Source organism: Haliotis rubra, unplaced genomic scaffold, assembly GCF_003918875.1.
Source record: "Haliotis rubra isolate DU_JTF1 unplaced genomic scaffold, ASM391887v1 Scf57, whole genome shotgun sequence".
Lineage (NCBI taxonomy): Eukaryota > Metazoa > Mollusca > Gastropoda > Lepetellida > Haliotidae > Haliotis > Haliotis rubra.
In genome coordinates, this window is record NW_025767268.1 from 2,719,087 (window position 1) to 2,741,881 (window position 22,795).

General features: G+C 37.5%; 1 protein-coding gene across 1 annotated transcript in view; it reads right to left on the reverse strand.

Annotated features, from left to right (window-relative positions):
* LOC124254321 (homeobox protein araucan-like) overlaps window positions 1-7,216 on the reverse strand; it is a 30,909-nt gene extending 23,693 nt beyond the window's left edge. Inside the window, exon 1 of the mRNA XM_046688245.1 lies at window positions 7,073-7,216. Coding sequence (XP_046544201.1) covers window positions 7,073-7,090 — 18 coding nt within the window. The 5' untranslated portion in view covers window positions 7,091-7,216. The remainder of the gene's footprint in view (window positions 1-7,072) is intronic.
* Between the last annotated feature and the right edge of the window lie 15,579 nt (window positions 7,217-22,795).

Consider the following 22,795-nt stretch of genomic DNA (forward strand, 5'->3'; position numbering starts at 1 on the left):
AATATTCAGTACCTTCTATGTGTGTCATACAGTATTCAGTACTTTCTATGTGGGTTACACAATATTCAGTACCTTCTATGTGTGTCATACAGTATTCAGTACTTTCTATGTGGGTTACACAGTATTCAATACTTTCCATGTGTGTCATACTGTATTCAGTACTTTATATGTGTGTCACATATTATTCAGTACTTTCTATGTGTGTTACACATTATTCAGTACTTTCTATATGTTACACAATATTCAGTACTTTCTATGTGTGTCACACAGTATTCAGTACTTTCTATGTGTGTTACACATTATTCAGTACTTTCTATATGTTACATAGTATTCTACTTTCTATATGTTACACATTATTCAGTACTTTCTATGTGTTACACAATATTCAGTACTTTCTATGTGTGTCACACAGTATTCAGTACTTTCTATGTGTGTCACACAGTATTCAGTACTTTCTATGTGTGTCACACAGTATTCAGTACTTTCTATATGTGTTACACAGTATTCAGTACTTTCTATATGTTACACAATATTCAGTACTTTCTATGTGTGTCATACAGTATTCAGTACTTTCTATAAGTTACACAGTATTCAGTACTTTCTATATGTGTTACACAGTATTCACCACTTTCTGTGTTACACAGTGTTCAGTACTTTCTATGTGTGTCATACATTATTCAGTACTTTCTATATGTTACACAGTATTCAGTACTTTCTATATGTTACACAATATTCAGTACTTTCTATATGTTACACAGTATTCAGTACTTTCTATGTATGTCACACATTATTCAGTACTTTCTATATGTTACACATTATTCAGTACTTTCTATATGTGTCACACATTATTCAGTACTTTCTATATGTTACACAGTATTCAGTACGTTTTATATGTGTTCGTACACAGTATGCAGTACTTTCTATATGTTACACATTATTCAGTACTTTCTATATGTTACACAGTATTCAGTACTTTCTATATGTTACACATTATTCAGTACTTTCTATATGTTACACATTATTCAGTACTTTCTATATGTTACACATTATTCAGTACTTTCTATATGTTACACAGTATTCAGTACTTTCTACTTTTCTATTTCTATGTTACACATTATTCAGTACTTTCTATATGTTACACATTATTCAGTACTTTCTATATGGTACACATTATTCAGTACTTTCTATATGTTACACATTATTCAGTACTATAGTGTTACACATTATTCAGTACTTTCTATATGTTACACAGTATCAGTACTTTCTATGTGTGTCGCACATTATTCAGTACTTTCTATATGTTACACATTATTCAGTACTTTCTATATGTTACACATTATTCAGTACTTTCTATATGGTACACATTATTCAGTACTTTCTATATGTTACACAGTATTCAGTACGTTTTATACGTGTTACACAGTATTCAGTACTTTCTATATGTTACACAGTATTCAGTAGTACGTTTTATAGTGTTACACAGTATTCAGTACTTTCTATATGTTACACAGTATTCAGTACGTTTTATACGTGTTACATAGTATTCAGAATAATTTTTCTGATTTTCTTTTTGAGAAAGAAATCACATTGCAGATTTTGAACAATACATGAACCTAACATGCGTTTTAGATGATGAATGTCAATCCCATAAAGCCCCCCCTGCTTGATATATAAATTATATCCATTATTTAAAAGCACGGTTATTATAGGGTTTACGTAGTATAAAATAACTCCATAACCGTGTTTGGAGATGATCCTTTTCCAGTTAGTCAACATCAACCCAAATGCATTCATGATGATAATTATAATATCACAGGACACATTGTTATGATTAGACCATACATCAGCGTTATATGTGTATCGTCGTGTATTGTCCTAATTCGCTTAACCAGAGTCATTTGATGATGCATTGAGACGGGTATCACCCGACGGGCAGGAGAGGCTCATCTCAGCGAACACCAGGTGTTACCGTTAATTCATATTGATTCATAACCACATGCTCCTGATACAGTCATGTTCGTATATCGACTCTGATTCTAGCAGATGTTAATATGGAAAGGTTTCTGCAGCTTGTACCACAGATATCTGCTCCTACAGCCATTTACTACATCTGCAGCAGTTCTCCCACAACCAAGGTTTTTAACATATGTTATATTTGGGATTACACTTTCTTAGTGAAGTACAGATTCTTGTACTGTTGTTGGGATTCGAACCCACACCCTCAAGAGTCAAGCATCTAATCGCTGCCTGACTCTGAGGGTGCGGGTTCGAATCCCGGATGGAACTCAACCCAACAAAAGTTTAAGAATCTGTACTTTACTTAGAAAGTGTAATCCCATATATAACATATGTTACATTTGACCACTTTCTGAATGGCATCGTGTAATCATAACCCAGGTATTTGGTTCTTACATATCTGTCCATACTGCACATAGCTGTCAATCATTTGTATGTGTTTCTGATCTGTAGGAGTTGCAGGGATTGCAATGCACGTACATTTCATGTTGATTTCAGATATAATGTCACCACAACAGTGACGATTGCATAACACTGTCTGGTAATTCTGGTATTGGTATTCCTGTGCGCTTTAAATGTGAATATTATACGATAACATAGACGTAAACGATGGCATTGTGAATAATAAGGCTGCATAATTAAGAAACACATGACACGTCTAGAATCCACAATGTTGCACATTTCGATGTTTGTGATCTCTTCCATAGAGAGTAGCCTAGTGGTTAAAGCATTCGCTCGTTACGCCGAAGGCCTGAGTTCGATTCCCCACATGGGCACAATGTGTGAAGTCCATTTCTGGTGATATTGCTGGAATATTGCTAAACCGGCGTAAAACCCAACTCACTCACTCTTCCATACCTGAACTCGTGTGCATATGTACCTGAGTGTGCCGTATACTAGTGTATGCATGCTGTGACTGTCACAGTGGTCTGTGCGTTCCTGTGTCGCGCAGAGGAACCTGTGTCGGCACATGAATGTGTAACCTCGATTTGTTTTCTGCAGATGATATGTTAAAGAACCGACTTCAAATCCACGATGCTGTGTTGTTATTGTTTTCTCTAGAGAATGAGTTTAGTTTTACGCCGCAACGTCACGGCGAGGATAACAGATTTGGGGTTCACACGTTGTTGGGAATCGAACCGGGTAACTCTCTCTCTCTCTCTCTCTCTCTCTCTCTCTCTCTCTCTCTCTCTCTCTCTCTCTCTCTCTCTCTCTCTCTCTCTCTCTCTCTCTCTCTCTCTCTCTCTCTCTCTCTCTCTCTCTCTCTCTCTCAAACCACTCCACCAGTATTCTTAACTCTCTCTCTCTCTCTCTCTCTCTCTCTCTCTCTCTCTCTCTCTCTCTCTCTCTCTCTCTCTCTCTCTCTCTCTCTCTCTCTCTCTCTCTCTCCTGCAAACCACTCCTTCTTAACGTGAATCAAATAATTCAAATAAAATGTTGAATAGTAATGAAAACACACCAAAAAAACAGAAGATAAATCACTGTATATGTGTGTTGGACAATATATCTTACATTTTGGACAGACACAGAAGTAGAGAGTGAATGGGGGACTGGGAAGGGGATACAGTCGAGTGGGGAAAGAGGTGATGAGGATGATACAGTATATATTATATATTATCAGTTTCGTGTGAGAACCAAATCATATTAAAACACCATCGATACATAAACTTTGTTAATTTCACTTCAAACTTTGTAAAGATTTGTTTCAATAACTTTGAGAGCGAATCTTACCGTCGTTTATGTGTGATCCCGTTAAATTTTAAATGAATCGTTTTTCCGACTCATAAACTAAACCTTGGACATTACTGTTCTTAAAGACTAACACATCAAAGGTTCATTGGAAGCTCCGCCCCCTGCGTGTATACATTGGGATGTATATGTGACCTTTGACCTTCAGCAATACGTACTTGAATGCCTCCACACCTGTGAAACACGAAGGCTCACGCACAATGCTACTTGTAGATGTATATTTCTGTCCATCAAATATCTAGCTGAAATCTACATAAGTAAACAGGTGAAAGCGACACCTCCGTTGACAGTCCGTGTCCATTCCATGTCCGAGCGTGGCCTCAGGCCAGCTCACGGGGTCATAAACGTGTGGTCAACTCGGCGTTAGATTTATTACTTTGTAAATTGTCATTTTCATATTTGCCCACTGTTATTAACACGCGGGTCAGGAGGTGCACTGTTTCTAATATCAACGTTGTCATCACTTCAGCTATGGCTTCCTTTACACAGATTCATGTCATAATTTCTTTATCCTCTGAGGACTTCATTTATGTATTTTTTGTAGCTATATAATTTTCATCAATCTATTTGTGCAATACGTAAAGATACAATCATTGAACATGAACAACTAGCTATGAATTCGTGTTATTCAATATACATACAAGTTTACCTTTATTCGGCATCCATGTTATAAACATCAATGCCGTCTTCACAAACACCAATAGCAAATTGTTTAATATTCACCGACTGCATATTGAACAAATGAGTGTTCTACATGAAACATACAATTCAACGGAACATTTTGCTTAAGGCGAATGAATATATAATGTCAAATGAATATTAGACGGAGTGTATTCAAAAGAAAATATGTTTCTCTTTATGTAACGTTATCACAAAGAACCTCCATTCAAATACTCTTATCATACATCTATGTCATAACTGTTACTGTGTGATTCACAATATATACGGTCTCACCTTCACATCATGACTCACGTCATTGATTTACCAACCAAATGATTTTTCACAGTGGCTCTAGAAGTCAACACAGTGGAGTGTTGCTACTGATAACACATACATCTAGACACAGATTATCCGTGCTTTCTTTTTAACACATCTATATTCCAGCCTATATGTCGTAATATTTCTCCTTCGTATGATATAAATGTGATTTGAGATATATTTCACTTCTAATCATGTTAATTTATATCATCTATATGTAACAGTATATTCTTTATATAATTTGTTTATACATTTGACTAACAAACAATATTTGTTTTCTGTTTACAATATATATTTCGATCTCTACATTTTCTCAAAATATAGTATGTTTTGTTTTGGGGTTATTGTATGTGTTATCTTCACATCCATCTTTACTTATTGTTGTAATTATTCAATATTTTTAAACCATGTTAAAATGTTCACACAAACAGACATATTTCGTTAAAAAGAAACAAAGACAAAATGGCTAATCGATGGCGTTGATTTGATACTGGTATTATAGTTGAGTTAAGACCTTAAGTTGGCAAGGTTGAGGCGACTGTTGACAGCCAGTTTAAGTTTTGATAACGTTTAGAATCCAACTTCAAGTTTTCAAGTGAATAACTTCTTTTGGCCGGCATTTCATGATCTTGACATGTGAGTGTTCATTCCACTTGTATTACTTATAACTGGGAGTGTTTCATACTAACTTGCTTGTTTATCCACACAATGTGCTTGTTTATCCACACGATTTAATTGTTTTTCCACACCGATATATCTGAAAAATTGTTCAAAACGTTGTTGAACTCAGCTTACTCACTTGAGTCGTTTTTCATATGATCACCATTACTACAGTAACAATATATAACTACAAAATCCTATCTTGGCTAATATTATTCCCAAGTAAGCCTCTCCAATGCTTGTTTAGATAACACATCGCTATGTCGTCATGTAACCAAAGGTACGCGTTTAAAGTCATCAGTAAAAGTAAAATCTTTTAAACTTTTGAAAACGTCAAGACTGCTGTTAATCGTAAGGATATGTACATACGAACGACAAGTCAATCATGACAATTGACTGATATGTACATTATTGTCGATGTACATTTCACGTCGCTGTGCCTGTGTAAACATTTCAACACTGTCAAGATAAAATGAAGTCGCAACCGACCGGCCAAGAGAGTTGAATATTTTTCAAGTATATTAGTGACATCTCCAACAAGCAACGGTGGATTAAATAAACTGATTGAGCCTTAACATTTTTCGCTCAGTTTCGACGGTTTGGGGAGGAGGATGAGATTACACGGGGATATTACAATGCCGAGCCCTGGTAAGTATCCATATTACACGGATACTAAAAACCTGGCGAAATTAACACTCTAAAATCAACAGTTCATATCATATTTCAAAGTATCCAAGCAGAAGCAACAGAATTAGCATCGATCCTTTATGTTTAACAAATTTTCAGAAAATGTTTGAATTGCATAAGTGCTGATTTAATCAATTTCCTTGCATTTTTAAGGCAGATACATACACGATTTTGAAGATATGCAGGAAATTATAACGGAATAGAATTCAGTGACATCCTAATTGCATGAAAATATCATATATTATATTAAATATCGATATCCTCCTGAACACATGTACATACAGAATATATAAACATAACATAAACTACAAAAATGAAACTTGTCATTTGATATTTCTATTTCCTTTGCATTGAAATGTAAGTGTTACTTCCCAGGTCTGTTTAGACTACGAACAATTTACATGTAAGAAATGGTTATATCACTTTTAAAACGACTTTCTGTTTCAGAACACATAATGCTAGGTTTGTATTTTATGTTCTCGTACCAGTCAAGATGTATAGTATAGAAACTCCTTGAATACATAAGCTGGTGTGTCCTCGTACTTACATGAGTGTGTGAGTAAGCACAGGATATTGAATAACTGAAACGGTACGGGTTGCGGCAGGTTCGAATTGTTTTTGTCATTTCACACTTGAAAATTTGATACTCTGTACTCAATGAACTGTAAAAATGACAAAACAACCCGTCCTATTTAGACATATCTCTTATCTGAAGACTATTCTGCAGTCTACGTGTTTTATAAGAAATGTTAAATGCAGCATTGAATATATGACATAGATTAAATATTTCAACACCAGAGACTAATCAGACTAGATTATTAACTGAAACAGATTGTACAGGGCGTCGAAGGCAACAACGATGAAAAATATGTACACGGGTCCCTGGAAATCAATGGCACCAAATATTCTAGAAGTGGTAAGTAATTATGTTCTGAATGTAATTGTACCACCATGTGAAAAATAACAATTTTAACGAGCTCACCTTTCTGCCTAGAAACATCGTGCCGTGCTGAAAGACCTTCGTTTCAGGTTTGGACTCAACTTTGCACAAGGTCCATTGGGAACAGCTTAGTCATAAGATGGGTTGGGTTATCTCCCTTGTCTAGGCTTCCGTGGCAAGACTAACTGTGCCATCAATTATTTCAACAGAGCATCTTGATTCAAGGCGAGCAAACAGCTCGAAACAGCTGTGGTTTTCCTTATTCGCAGAAACAGAATACCTGGATAATGAATGGATGATAATCGACTCATGGAGTTGGGTGATGATGATCATGATGAATATCTTCATCATCATTTGAGGAGCAGTAATGATCTCGACATTGCTCTTTGATAAGACGAAAACGTCAGTTATACACTTCACAATCACGTGTGAAGAATTCGATACGTAATTGTTTTTGTATTGTGTAGCTCATTTATCATGGCTTCCATTTCTGGTGTCCCCGCCGTGATATTGCTGGAATATTGCTAAAAGCGGCGTAAAACTAAACTCACTCACTCACTATCATGGCTTATTTTCCCTAATGTTAAAACAACATTACAACTGCATATTGAAATCATATATGATCATATACCATGACTCATAACTGCCACATGACCTGTCCAAACTGATTGCAATATAGGTGTTATTTTTTAAGTGTCGTCACATAATACTTATAATCTCTTTGCGATATTATCAGCCGTGGAAAAGAACACACCCCTCGTATCATATCAGCTGAAAAGATAATTATGGAGTATCGGATGGTCAAAGTGTACGGTTAGTGTGGATGGCATGTGTATACTCCTGGGAAGTAGAACTCTCAACTTATGACGTGTGTCAAACCTCGAGTCAAAAACTAGGGCCCTTGCTCCTGGTCCTTTGATGCTTGCAGACCAAAGTGACCTCCCAAGATTATTATTCACCGATTGATGAAAGTCCACAAAATACACCATGTTCCTATAACCACGTCATGGATGATATACGTGCCTCGACTGGGAATGTATTTCATTAGCAGTTGTATCAAAAATGCTATATTGCATCTGTTCCTGAATAGAATATCATAAACATGCTGTATCTTACCATTCAACATTCATCGCTGATTTCAATGTTAAAACAAACCTACTTCCAACCTATTTACCTCGAATTTCAAATCCCAACAAACATTAAAAATTAACTCTAATTACAAATCACCAAGCCCGAGAGTCGCGTGTGTGTTTCGACTGCTTGTCTTCGGTGCTGCTGAGGGTTATTCTTAGATCATCGTGTGAAACACAAGCCGTCAGATACTGGTGGTAGCAGAGGCCCTGACGGAGAGCTACATAAAATGTTTCGCTTGATTGGTGGTCAATCGAGGGGAGGTAACTCTGATATCACTCTCTTGGGAAATCTAGCCCAGATGGTCAAATTCGCACTATGGCCTAAGTACAGAATTGCAAATCCCTGAGACGTTCTCTTTTCAACATTATATCTTTTTGAAAGAGGTGGTTGGGCTGTGTAACGTTCTTCCCTGAACATACAGAGAATTTTAAACAGAAATTATTATCACGAGAAAAACCAATAATAAGCTTTGTCTTTCCTTTACCAATCGGATTTGCGGATTTGACAAAAAGAACTAAATAATGAAACCTCTGTCGGGTTTAGTTTTTTTAACCATAAAAATGTTTTGTGCTGAAAGGGCATTATGGATGGAAGACATTACAGAGCGTATAAGTCGCGTGGGTACTGTAGGGAGGTGTGTGTGTGTGTGTGTGTGTGTGTGTGTGGGGTGGGATGGGGGGGGTTTGAAAGAGATATGCATCCTAAGCTAATGGACGTGTCGATATATTTGTTTTATTCACGATATTCAAATTCCTTCCTAAAGTTTCTATTCCCAGTTTATCAATAAACAATCATATGTTTTCTTTACTTCATTTGTTAAATATACTCATGGCAATAATGGTTGTCACCCCCAAAGCCCACCCCCATCCCACCCACACACCCCTCTTCAATTAAAAATTGAAGGGGGTGACAACCATTATTGGCATGAGTATATTTGAACATGTATTGTACAGATATGTTCTAAGTGATCTGTGTGACTGACATTTTAGAAGTTGGTGAGTAATAAGAAAGTAGATACTTTATGGATAACAACTTCTTTATTATATATGATGAGACGTTTCCGAAACATATATAATAAAGAAGCTGTTATCCATAAAGTATCTTACTTTCTTATGGTCTAAGTGTTATGAAACAGATTTAACTGTGTTCTTTGAAATCAAATGAGGAGCACTCAGCCGCCATTTTGAAAAAAAAATGCATGATAAAACATAAAATGCGCTAGTGTTTGAAATGGGATACGTCACCTTTATCAATATCATGTCGATGGGCACACCAGAAATGGGATGTACTGTATCATTGCGAGGACTCGAACCAGGGACTTTGGCGTGACGACCGAACACAGTACCACCATGCTACTCCGTGTTTACACTTGGCAAAACACATATAGCTAATGAGAAACGATATACAGCTACAACCAGAAGAACACACAACAACGTCAGGGGGATCTTGTGTTATTGTGCGTGGTTACCCAACATAGGTCTTACTGATATTATATCATTTTCAATGATACATTCGAGTATGTAATATTTAGACAGTCCCGCAAATGATATTTCCCTTTTTATGTGAATTGTTCGTGGTGGGTGCTGCAGTGGGGAGGGATACGCTCACCTTTTCCCGAACACCTGGTATTATCATTATTTGATAATGATTCACAAACTCATGCTCTGCCATCGTATCGCATGGTGACAATCACTTGATTGTTTGGTCCAGACTCGATTTGTTTACAAACAACATCATACAGCTGTAATACTGCTGAAACAAATACAGTACATACTCATGATATAGTCACAATTGTACAATCGACTGTGATTTTAGCAGAGTTTTATTAAGGATGTGGAAAGTGTTTTGTCTCTTCTATTTACGTGTAGAGTAAGACAGCGTTTCTCTTTTCTAGAACACCCGGTATCAGCGAGGATTTTGAGTCAGTGGAATCTATTTCGGCAGATAATCGAGAATGATTATTCTCTGCTGTTGACATTTAATATTTACATTGGTTTATATTTCATACTGATTGTATCTAAGTCGCATCAATCAGTTTGTACTTACCACCAAGAGCAACTCACGGTGGAAGAGATAAGAACTGCTAATCATTAACAAGTTTTTAAATGTCAACATTGTAAATAATATAGTTTAAAGTTTTAAACACCTCTGCGATATGCCTCTGTAAAAAGGTGGTGTAATTCCCGTGGTTCGTCATCGTTTTCATTAACACTCTTATCTTGATCCGTGTGGATAAATAATTGTTATACAGCCTACAGCTTATCAAATATGATATCATTGTTTACAATATGCACTGCATGTTTTATATTAGTTTTAGACGCGGGCCAGGAAGACCACCAACAAGCATACGAGCATAATCTGTTCGCATCCTCAGAACAACGCCAACATCTGCTTCTATGAAATAAACAGAGTGAGTGAATTTAGTTTTACGCCGCTTTCAGCAATTATCCCGCAGTATCCGGGGACACCAGAAATGGGCTTCACACATTGTACCCATGAGGCGAAAATCCGGGCCTTCGGCGTGACGAGCGAACACTTTAACCACTAGACTACCACCGCCCCATCAAATAAACAATTTTGGTGTAAAACATGTACATTTTGTGAAAACAAACCCAATCTAATTTAGGAAACATCGAGTCCATCCAGCTCTATTTCACTCATGAAATTAGCATCAGAAAACACAGAACGAGGGAAATATATTGTGTAATATAACAGTTCGCAGAGGTGTTATCCGCACCAGCAACCTGCTTTCCCAGGATATTGTAGAAATGATAAACTGCTAATAATGAATCTCAACTTGCTACTGATATGAATTATATGTCCCATTAATTTACAGAAAAATAAACAAAAATCACTATATTCTAGTTAGAGCAACATGTTACGTAATCCCAGGTGATAAACCATCTCGTCTACATATGTAAAACACTGAAACCTATTCCCGTTATATTGAATATCTGCAGTTAATTTCCTCCTCGGTAGTGTATCAAGGAGACGCTCGGTAATCCATATCTGATTTTCGTGATAAAATATTCACATGAATATCAAGGTTCAAATGAAATAAATTGCATATACATAATACTGGAAGAGTCCGAATAACCTATACATAAGAGGTAGACAGGCAACCTTATCGATAAGGGCATAGTATTATATTCTGACAGATAGAAGGTCGGGCAGCCTTATCGACAAGGAGATTGTCTGGTTCCCTAGACTAACGCTTAGTCTCTGAATATATATAATTTTGAATGTAGCAAATAAACCCATTCAAATTGAAAAGGAGCCCAAGGGAGACCATAGATTCAGATCCTGAACCTGAGGAAATCTAGACTTGCTTCAGCATCGCAGAGAGGGCTGTGCAGTAAGGAAAATAAGTTGGTTCAGGGACTGTGAGACAGACTATGGTATCCCAAGAGATGAGGAATTTTGGCAAATGTGATGACCTGGTATAGTACGGATGAGACGGGTGTCCTTATAAATAAGGAAATATATTGACCAAAATTAGGTATCATATCCTTATGGAACAGAAGCATGTCTGGTAAATATCCCCATGATCAGACATGTTGACGATATACATGAGGAGCATCATTCTCTTGACGATACACATACACATATCCTTACAGATTAGGAGGTCCGTAAACCTTGTAGATAATTAGGAAATCGGGAATCTCATCCGTGATGAGATATGTTCACGACATACATAAAGCGTATCCTTATAGATGATGAAGTATGGTTACCCTATGAGGTAACATACATATAATATTCCTGGTAACCACATAGACAAGTTAGATGTGTAGTAACGATACAGGTAAGGAGAAGGTCCAGAGCATATAGATATGGATGATACACTGTAACAATAATGATACGGAATAGGAGAAACCAAAGAAGGTCAAGAAGGTCAGATAGTCTAAATGAGGAAGAGTATGATAAATAAAAGAATGAATGAATAAATGAATGAATGAATGAATGAATGAATGAATGAATGAATACTGAATAAATAAATAAATAAATAAATAAATAAATAAATAAATAAATAAATAAATAAATAAATAAATAATAAATAAATAAATAAATAAATAAATAAATAAATTAATAAATGAATGAATGAATGAATGAATGAATGGATAGATAATAAATATATTCATCAAATAATTAATTAACACACATACATACATACATACATACATACATACATACATACATACATACATACATACATACATACATACATACATACATACATACATACATACATACATACATACATACATACATACATACATACATACATACATACATACATACATACATACATACATACATACATACAGTGGGCCCTGTCTCCCAAGTACAACGTAAATGAATATGTTAACCGCATGGAAAATATAAAGTAGTTATGTAGAAAATGTAAAGATCTGGTCACTAATAATACAAGGGAAAGGCCAGGTTACCCAGAGATAAGTAGAAGATGACCATGGTATGTATTCTCAAGCTTTCCCAGTAAGTTATAGTGGTTGAGTGAATATGGTTTTACGCCGCATTTAGCAATATCCGGGAGAAAGACTAGAAATTGCCACAATCAGTTATGGACATATCTCACAGCATCTGACCACAATCTGTGCTGATAGACAAGTAGTTGCACACATACCGTCAATATCAAATTGAAGCAACCTGTAACATGCAATGGCGCACATCTCCACGGTTCTTCCATCGCTATACCATCGAGAGTCCCTACATATGTAACACAAGTAAACCCGTTCTCGTAGGGATGTTTTTGTGATTGTAGTTAATTTCCGCTTGCTGTGTCGCCGAGATGATAACCAGCTGGTTTACAAGTTATACTCTGCATGTGAATATTTGATATCAAATGATACATAAATACCATTGTCTAGCAACATGACCATGGAGGCGACATTGCACAAAGTATTGCATTAAATTAGACCGAGAAAGTTTGGCAATGGCACAGATTAGAAACACCAGTAGCGTTATGAAGAGGCAATTAAATATATAGATAAGGAGATGGCGTGGATACATGGAGAAATATGTATAAGATGGCCGTATAGATAGGTCATATGCCTGGGCCGTGTTCCACAATGCAACGTGAACACAAAAACAATCATAGCTCCCACACCTAAACATATATCAAGATGAGTTTGTGGACCCATGGAGTGGTAATCATGTAGACTAGAGGAGGACAGTCAGCATATGAACAACATGAAGGTCCAGTAACTACATACATGGAGATGCTCGCTGACTTGGATGACACATATCATCTTATCCCAAATGCGTCGATTGATGCTCATGCTGTTCATCACTGGATTGTCTGGTCCAGACTCTATTGTGTACAGACCGCCGCCTTATAGAGTTAATCAACAAACAAACAAAACATATGTAAGGATGAGACGCTGTGACCATGACAACAGTGACACAGAGGGGAGTCTCAAAACAAAACTTGGTATTATGACATCCACAATTATAGGAAGAGTGAGTGAGTGAGATTAGTTTTACGCCGCACTCAGCAATATTCCAGCTATATGGCGGCGGTCTGTAAATAATCGAGTCTGGACCAGACAATCCAGAGATCAACTTCATGAGCATCGACCTGCGCAATTGGGAACCGATGACATGTGTCAACCAAGTCAGTGAGCCTGACCACCCGATCCCGTTAGTCGCCTCTTACGACAAGCATGGGTTACTGAAGGCCAATATTTTAACTCGGATCTTCACGGGTGCAATTTAAGCAAGAAACCCCAAGAGATGGCTATAACATTAACGTAGGGATCTGGTAACCAAATGGAGGAGCACTTGCATGATTCCCCAGATGGGTAAAATTTCTATTGCTACTGTCCCACGCTAATACGCTGTTATTACTTGAATTTTGCAAAAAGCGGCGTAAACCCTTACTCACTCACCTGAGATATGATGAGGTCAGGTAACCTAATACACAAGCAGAAAGCCGGTGACCTCATACAGAAAGGGAGGTCTATAACAAGGGGAAAGCTGGTGACCTCATACAGAAAGGGAGGTCTATAACAAGGGGGAAAGATGGTGACCTCATACAGAAAGTGTGGTATATTACAAGGGGAAAGCTGGTAACCTAAAACAGAAAGTGAGGTCTATAGCAAGGGGGAAAGCTGGTAACCTTACACAGAAAATGTGGTATGTAAAAAGGGGAAAGCTTGTAACCTAAAACAGAAAGTGAGGTATATAACAAGGGGAAAGCTGGTAACCTTACACATAAAATGTGGTTTATAACAAGGGGAAAGCTGGTGACCTCATACAGAAAGTGTGGTATATAACAAGGGGAAAGCTGGTAACCTTATACAGAAAATGTGGTCTATAAAAAGGGGGAAAGCTGGTAACCTTATACAGAAAATGTGGTATATAACAAGGGGAAAGCTGGTAACCTAAAACAGAAAGTGAGGTCTATAGCAAGGGGAAAGCTGGTAACCTTACACAGAAAATGTGGTATGTAAAAAGGGGAAAGCTTGTAACCTAAAACAGAAAGTGAGGTATATAACAAGGGGAAAGCTGGTAACCTTACACATAAAATGTGGTATATAACAAGGGGAAAGCTGGCAACCTAAAACAGAAAGTGAGGTCTATAAAAAGGGGAAAGCTGGTAACCTTATATAGAAAATGTGGTATATAAAAAGGGAAAGCTGGTAACCTTACACAGAAAATGTGGTTTATAACAAGGGGAAAGCTGGTAACCTAAAACAGAAAGTGAGGTATATAAGAAGGGAAAGCTGGTAACCTTATACAGAAATTGTAGTATATAATAAGGGGAAAGGTGGTAACCTAAAACAGAAAGTGAGGTATATAAAAAGGGAAGGCTGGTAATCTTATACAGAAAATGTGGTATATAAAAAGGGAAAGCTGGTAACCTAAAACAGAAAGTGAGGTATATAACAAGGGAAAGCTGGTAACCTAAAACAGAAAGAGAGGTCTGTAACAAGGGGAAAGCTGGTAACCTTATACAGAAATTGTAGTATATAATAAGGGAAAAGCTGGTAACCTAAAACAGAACGTGAGGTATATAAGAAGGGAAAGCTGGTAACCTTATACAGAAATTGTAGTATATAATAAGGGGAAAGCTGGTAACCTAAAACAGAAAGTGAGGTATATAAAAAGGGAAAGCTGGTAACCTTACACAAAAAATGTGGTATAAAATAAGGGGAAAGTTGGTAACCTAAAACAGAAAGTGAGGTCTATAAAAAGGGGAAAGCTGGTAACCTAAAACAGAAAGTGAAGTATATAACAAGGGGAAAGCTGGTAACCTTACACAGAAAATGTGCTACATAAAAAGAGAAAGCTGGTAACCTAAAACAGAAAGTGAGGTATATAAAAGGAGGAAAGCTGGTAACCTTATACAGAAATTGTGGTATATAATAAGGGGAAAGCTTGTAACCTTACACAGAAATTGTGGTACATTTGTATATAAAAAGGGAAAGCTGGTAACCTAAAACAGAAAGTGAGGTATATAACAAGGGGAAAGCTGGTAGCCTTAAACAGAAATTGTGGTATGTAAAAAAGGAAAGCTGGTAACCTAAAACAGAGAGTGAGGTATATAACTTTGGGAAAGCTGGTGACCTTATACAGAAAATGTGGTATATAAAAAGGGGAAAGCTGGTAATCTTATACATTTGCTCAGTGGGAAGAACGACTAGCGTTCGTGTTGGCGACAGTGGAAATAGAATCGGGTACATCGTGTCACTCCCCATACAGAGGACTGACTGCATGTTGCAGGTCCCACAGACCTGGTTACACATCTATCATACCATCAATATACAACGCGTCAGTGGCAAACACATGCCACATGTCACCATGATCCACACACAGACACTGATCTCAAGTTGTGGTTTCCGTCCACCCACCATCTAGCTGACTCCAGACTTCGGCAAGTAAGGAACCAGTTCCGAGCGGTAGTGTCCTGATTCCCCTGTTGCAAAAGATGCACTGCTTCCAGCACATCTTCACATCGTTGCAGGAGGCTGAGAAGACGTTGATACTCCTCAGACTCCATTTGTAGATGGATGGATTCGGATGTTGATCTAATGATATCTCCAGCACAGGTCCACTGACCTTTGTACTCTGAATGCGCACACTAAAACACACACTTCCAGGGTGTAGCAGCCTCACGTGTAGGCGGTAATTGCAGCCTCCGTATAAAACTTGTGCTGCCTGTGTGGAATGGGATGTAACATGAATTCCACTCGCTGAATATTTGCTAAATTTTAATATTCTTTATTTATTCTAATAGGAACTGCACTGATCAGTAGAAAGTGGTTTATCTTTTATCACGTGCAGGGTTTGTCTTCTGTGAAATGCATAGTTTTCTTTCTTCTTTAATGAGCATGATTTGTCTTTTATCACGTGCCTGGTATGACCTTTCCAATGAGCACGGGTTGTCTTCCCAAGACACGATTTGTCTTCTCCCGTGTGCATGGTTGGTCTTCCCTTGTGTCTGACTTATCTAACGTGCAAGATTTGTCTCCATATATATTCATGGTTTGCCCAAAATGTCTGTTCTATCATGCATGGGTTGTTTTCTCTCACTTGCACGTTTTCTCTTCTTCATGTGGGCATGTTTTTCTCTAATATGCACTGTTTGTCTTCTCTAATATGCATTATTTGTCTTCTCTTATGTTTGCAATTTGCAATCTCACTTTGTCAGTTTCTCTTTTGTGTCATTTGATGCTTCATGTATCGACGTTTCTCTATGCAGGGACGAATGATCTAAACGTTTATTGGAGAAAATCAATAAGAAATATTTGAGTGAGTGAATATGTGAGTTCGTGTTACTTTGACGCCATCACTCTATACAGAATTGATTGGAATGATTCGTTTCTTCAAAACGTTTATTGGGGAAATCAATGAAAATATCTTACTGGGTGAATTGGTGAGTGATTGTTGCTTTAACCCCGTCAAACCTTTAAAAATATACTCACGACACTGACGAGATACATAGCAACTGTACACAACATAGCGTGCCTAAAGCAAACATCTGGTGTGTTGTTGATTTGAAAAATGATTAGGAATGATCACATCTCTCGGTGGAGTGTGGATGGGATTTTTCATCTTGGAACAATAAAACACAATAAATTGATTCTGTAGTATAGCGGCATCAATTATGTTATACAGAGGTTCTAATTTACCATTAATTGTCCAATTACTATAAAAGTTATCTTTATTGCATGTAAAACAATCCCGAAATGCGACCGAACATACCAAGGACTTGTTCCACCGAGATGATACGAATTTGCAATTATGAGCAATTATTCGAAATTATAACCGCAGGAGTTACTGAACGTTGCGACATACAGATAGCGTTTTCTCGTTAATATAGACATGTTCTCCGAGTGTTCTTAATTTGCTAACATTTGTTCTCGCTAGCTAATTACCAATTACAGCCTGAGCGCCAGAGGATGCGAAAATGGTCCCAGTTCGACCAACTGATAGATACGCTTGAAAACACTACAGGAAACGTTCATCACTCTGTTCAGCGCAGACATCTTATAGTAATCGTTATTACGCTATCATATTTCATAGAATTGTGGGTCTGCACGAAGCTTCTATTGAACCTGTGAGAGCTTTGCACGCCTGTGACAGACACGGCAACTGTCGGAGCGGTTTTGCAACGACGTTTTTGCGTTTAGTTGATGCACCGTTCTCGACGTTTAATGACAGAGGCAGTCAAGTGATAAATAAGCAATGCCGTTTTCCGACATCGGGCTGCCTTGTGATAATTACATGTTCATATAGCCCACAAAATGATCAGGTTGATTGAAGGAGGTAATTTGCCGGTTATCAGTCTATTTGAAACCTTTTATTGGGTCCACGGCTGTCAACTCAGCACAGCGGGTGACAAAGATGTCTGGGGATGCTGTGTCAGACGGGGTGGTGTTTTACCTCCGTCTTTGTTAATGGTAATTGTTGATTGTTTGTTTAGAAAATGTATACAATGCTGGCTCAATCAATGTGGTTAACTGATTGTGTTTCAGGGCAATTTTAGTCATTAATCAAGTTGGTTTGTTTGTCGCGATCTCGTATCTTTAGTTACACGAAACTTGGAGAATCAGAACACTCTCATGACAAGGTTCTGATCGGCGACAGCAATTTGGCCATGTCGTTGCTAGCTGTTGTTATAGTAGCCATGTATTGTAAAGGTGTCAGCTGCCAAAACGGTGCATGTTGATGCGAAGCAACATATGAAAGAGAATGCTCTTTGATTTGACATGCATGTTTGGACCATTTAAAAGTTTGTTTCAAATTTCGTTCCATTTTTATTTGTGATTATATTGGTCTTGATTTTTGTAATAAATTCAAATGTCATACAAAGTTATACTGGGATGAAAGCGCATTAAAAGATTGTTCGTAAGCCATTTGACTGACTTGGTATTTGGAGAGAATAAATCGATTCTTCTTTTGTTTTCGTAAAATATATAACGTCAATACAAAAGGACTGAAAATATGTACTAACCACCGAAACAGATTCTACTTGTCGTAGAATAAGTGTATCCACTATATATACTCCGAGAAAGAAATAAAGGATCACAGGAAAATTCAAGTGTTCCTCTATTATTTTCCAGTTTTCATCACTACTGTGCTATTCAAAGCGGGTGATGAAAACGGGAAAATATTAAATGAACGCTGGAATTTTCCTGTGATCCTTTATTTGTTTCTCTCAGTATATATAAACCACAGAAAAATCACTGATGATAATAGGTGTTCGCGAAAACACCCTGAACACCAGTTTGACATAATGTTTACTTTGCTTAAAAATGTATGATTGTTTAAAATAATTTAATTGGCCCCTCGACATCCCTACCATAAAGAACCGTTGGTTGTTATCATTTCCTTGTTTATTGCTTTTCAATGGAGAGCGAGGGTCAGGAAAGTCATCTTTACTGTTGACTCAGTATTGTCCAATCACCATAAAATCTGAACAAGGCTTCAGTAGGGTACAGAGATATGATTAATCAGTAAACATATCCTGTGACAAGTACACAGTGTGTAGACAACCTTAATATGTGATCATGTCCAATTGTAACGAATTTAAGAAACACAACACGCTTTCATTTGATCTGTTTCCAAATATTTACGGAGACACACTAACAAAACAAGTCTTGCAATCAGATATTTAATCAAGTTCCATTAAGTGCCTCATCTCCCTTGCAACCAGAAAGGGTGAGGCACCTCTGGAATAATATTCCGACAGAATTAATTACTCGGCGCTGAGACAATCAGAATTTAAATACATGCTATTCACACATTCTGTCGCGGTGTTTCAACGGGGCAGCCGTATCGTCCTATGTACAATCATGAATCTTTCAGGGTCTTCTGTCACTGATGGGTGGCCCTTTGGAACCTCAATTAACAGCGAATCGAACGCGGACTGAAGCTTTGTAGATTGAAATGTTATAAATCTTGACATTTGGAACGGGGGATGGTTTACAAAATGTTTAAGTGTACAACAGAGTGTAGTTAAATTAGCTTTACTGAAAGCGTCATTCCCCATCCTTGATACCAGTCCCGAGTGGTAAACGGTATGCTGTTTAATTTAATCAAACCCCTTGTTACACTGGCTCCTAGGTAATGAGGTCTAAAAGTTTGATGAGTGCTGTCAGGCAGTAATCTTGTGCTACTGTATGGCACCTCTTCTTTAATTATGGCCAATTCCCATGGGCACCACGTATTTACACACCAACTCAATTTGTTGACACTGGTGAAAAACCCTTGTAAGAAAGACGGATTATCCGATGGCGGGTCGGATTGGTTTAGTTGTGTTCAACGCACCATATAATGAATAGCTTGGGGAAGAATTGGCCCCTTAGCACCAAATATTTGATAAATCTTACATTTATTGAGATATAAATTAATTTCTCGCGATTGTGACCCGAAACTGCTCTTGTGGTGCTATCAAGACAGAGTGCTGGTCACGACAGGCCTCCACAAGATCGGACGAAGTTCTTCTCCAGGCGGTTCCTGGCAATTATTTGTAATTCTGCAAACAAGGGCTTACTGACAAAGGGAATGAGGGCTGTTTTTGTTACGAGGATGCCAACGTATTGTCTGGAGAGTGCCTGCCTTTCAGTACCGCGCTTCTTCGCGGAATATTGGTTGGTTTAATTGCAGTTTCTTATTGCAGGCGCGATAATGAAGCAATTGAAACGACAGTTCTGAGCCTTGGGAGAAACTTGTAATACTTTTGTTGTTTTCTCGTTTCAAAGGTTAGGACATTTTGTCAGCATAATTTACTCCAATCCTCGAGTTGGGAATACATCTAACTACTGTAATATTGACACAGCGCTTTTTTACATGCTACAAATTTCACATTTGAAGAATATATGACATGAGAGACGCTTTCAAAACTTCACTAAACTTAATTAACATTAACTTGAAATGCCCTGGGTTTCAAGATTTTTAGATTCACTTGTATCTATAATAGTCGAAGTAACACACACTATTGTACGCTGGTAACATCTCAAATAGATCATGAATGTAACTAAAACATAGGAATGATTATTTCAAATACATTAGATCCATGGTTACCGTATGTAAGCCTGCAGCAAAACATTGGTCACTGGCTACAGAGGTTGTATCCGAATTGGAAACTTTAACATCGCAACCGGGACTGACTTTGGTGTGAATGTGACACCAGCCTGAATTGGTTGGTGTGTTTGTTAGTTGGTTAGAGAGGATGGTTGGTTAGTTGATTAACTGGGTTGGTTGCATGCTTGCTTGTTTGTAGGGTTAGCTTGCTTGGTTGTAATATTAATGGTCACTGCAATTACAAAGCATTTTACAGTCTGTATGTCTGTCAGTCCGTCAGTCCGTGCGTGCGTGCGTGCGTGCGTGAGTGTGTATATCCTTCGACATGGTTTGTCATTTAAGCAAGAATTATATGTGGTATATTGGTTGTTGTTGTTGTTGTTGTTGTGTTGTGTTGTTGTCGGTGCTGGTGGCGGTGGTGGTTGTGCTGAACACGCTGTGCTTATATCTGTTATGTGTCATGGTGGCTCATGACAGTGTCAATTGCTCGTCTGGCGCAACACCTGAAGGACAATCCTCTTTAACGCGGGCATCGATGTGACCTTCACCACTTCTGTTTGTGCAGTGAAGTTTAACGTCGCTGTCAAAATCATTGCACCTATATAACGACGTGCATGCACGTGCGGATGTTGTGGCGTGTGTGCCTGCTTTCGTGCATGTATTGCGGCATGTGTGGTTCCCTGCGTGCATGCATTGCGGCGTGTGTGGTTGTCTGCGTGCGTGCATTGCGGCGTGTGTGGTTCCCTGCGTGCGTGCATTGCGGCGTGTATGGTTGTCTGCGTGCCTACGCGTGTGTTATGCTTGGTTGTATAAGTCGGGACTACAGTAGGGTTTGCTGTATGGAGATACTACGGCTCAACCTTTCCACCCAGTCACAGTATACTGGCACCGAACCCACTAATCTGTGTGTTTACCCTGTATGTCATATATTACAAGATTCTATCATAGATTGATGATTGTGAATACGAGAACTTGATTAATGTAAATACGAGTATTTGATTAATGTAAATACGAGTACTTGATTAATGTAAATACGAGTATTTGATTAATGTAAATACGAGTACTTGATTAATGTAAATACGAGTATTTGATTAATGTAAATACGAGTACTTGATTACTGTAAATGTGAGTACTTGATTAATGTAAGTACGAGTACTTGATTAATGTAAATACGAGTATTTGATTAATGTAAATACGAGTACTTGATTAATGTAAATACGAGTATTTGATTAATGTAAATACGAGTACTTGATTACTGTAAATGTGAGTACTTGATTAATGTAAGTACGAGTACTTGATTAATGTAAATATGGATACTTGATTAATGTAAATACGGGTACTTGATTAATGTAAATATGGATACTTGATTAATGTAAATGTAAATACAGGTACTTAATTAATGTAAATACGGGTACTTGATTAATGTAAATATGGGTATTCGATTAATGTAAATACGGGCACTTGATTAATGTAAATATATAAAGACCAGATTAATGTAAATACGAGTGGTTGATTGCTGTAAATACGGGCACTTGATAAATGTAAATACGGGCACTTGATTAATGTAAACACGAGTACTTGATTAATGTAAATGCAAAAATACCAGATTAATGTAAATTGCACGATTTACCAAAACTGTAAATGTAACAGACATCCAATGTCCATTCTGTAATCTATCATCAAGAAGATGAGTACCATGTATTACTTATATGCCAGAAATATTTAGAAATAAGATAAAAATATTTGCCTTATTTTTTCTACAACCAACCGTCGAGACATAAATTCTGTATGCCACTTCGCACAGAAAATATTGACTTCCTGTTTAAGGTAGCCCTTGTGCTGTACCACATACTTAGGTTGAGGGAAAAAAAGTAAATTGTTAATGGGTACTTATTGATTTATTGATGTTCCTATTACTCACGTATTTACAGTTTGCGCATAAATTCACTGTTTTAATTTTTACACATGTACTATTGGCCTCAGGGCCACTTATACAAATAAATAATCTGTAAATCTGTACTAATGTAAATTGCTGATTGCTGAGTTCCTGGTCAATGCAACAGCTACACTCGATTTCCCGAG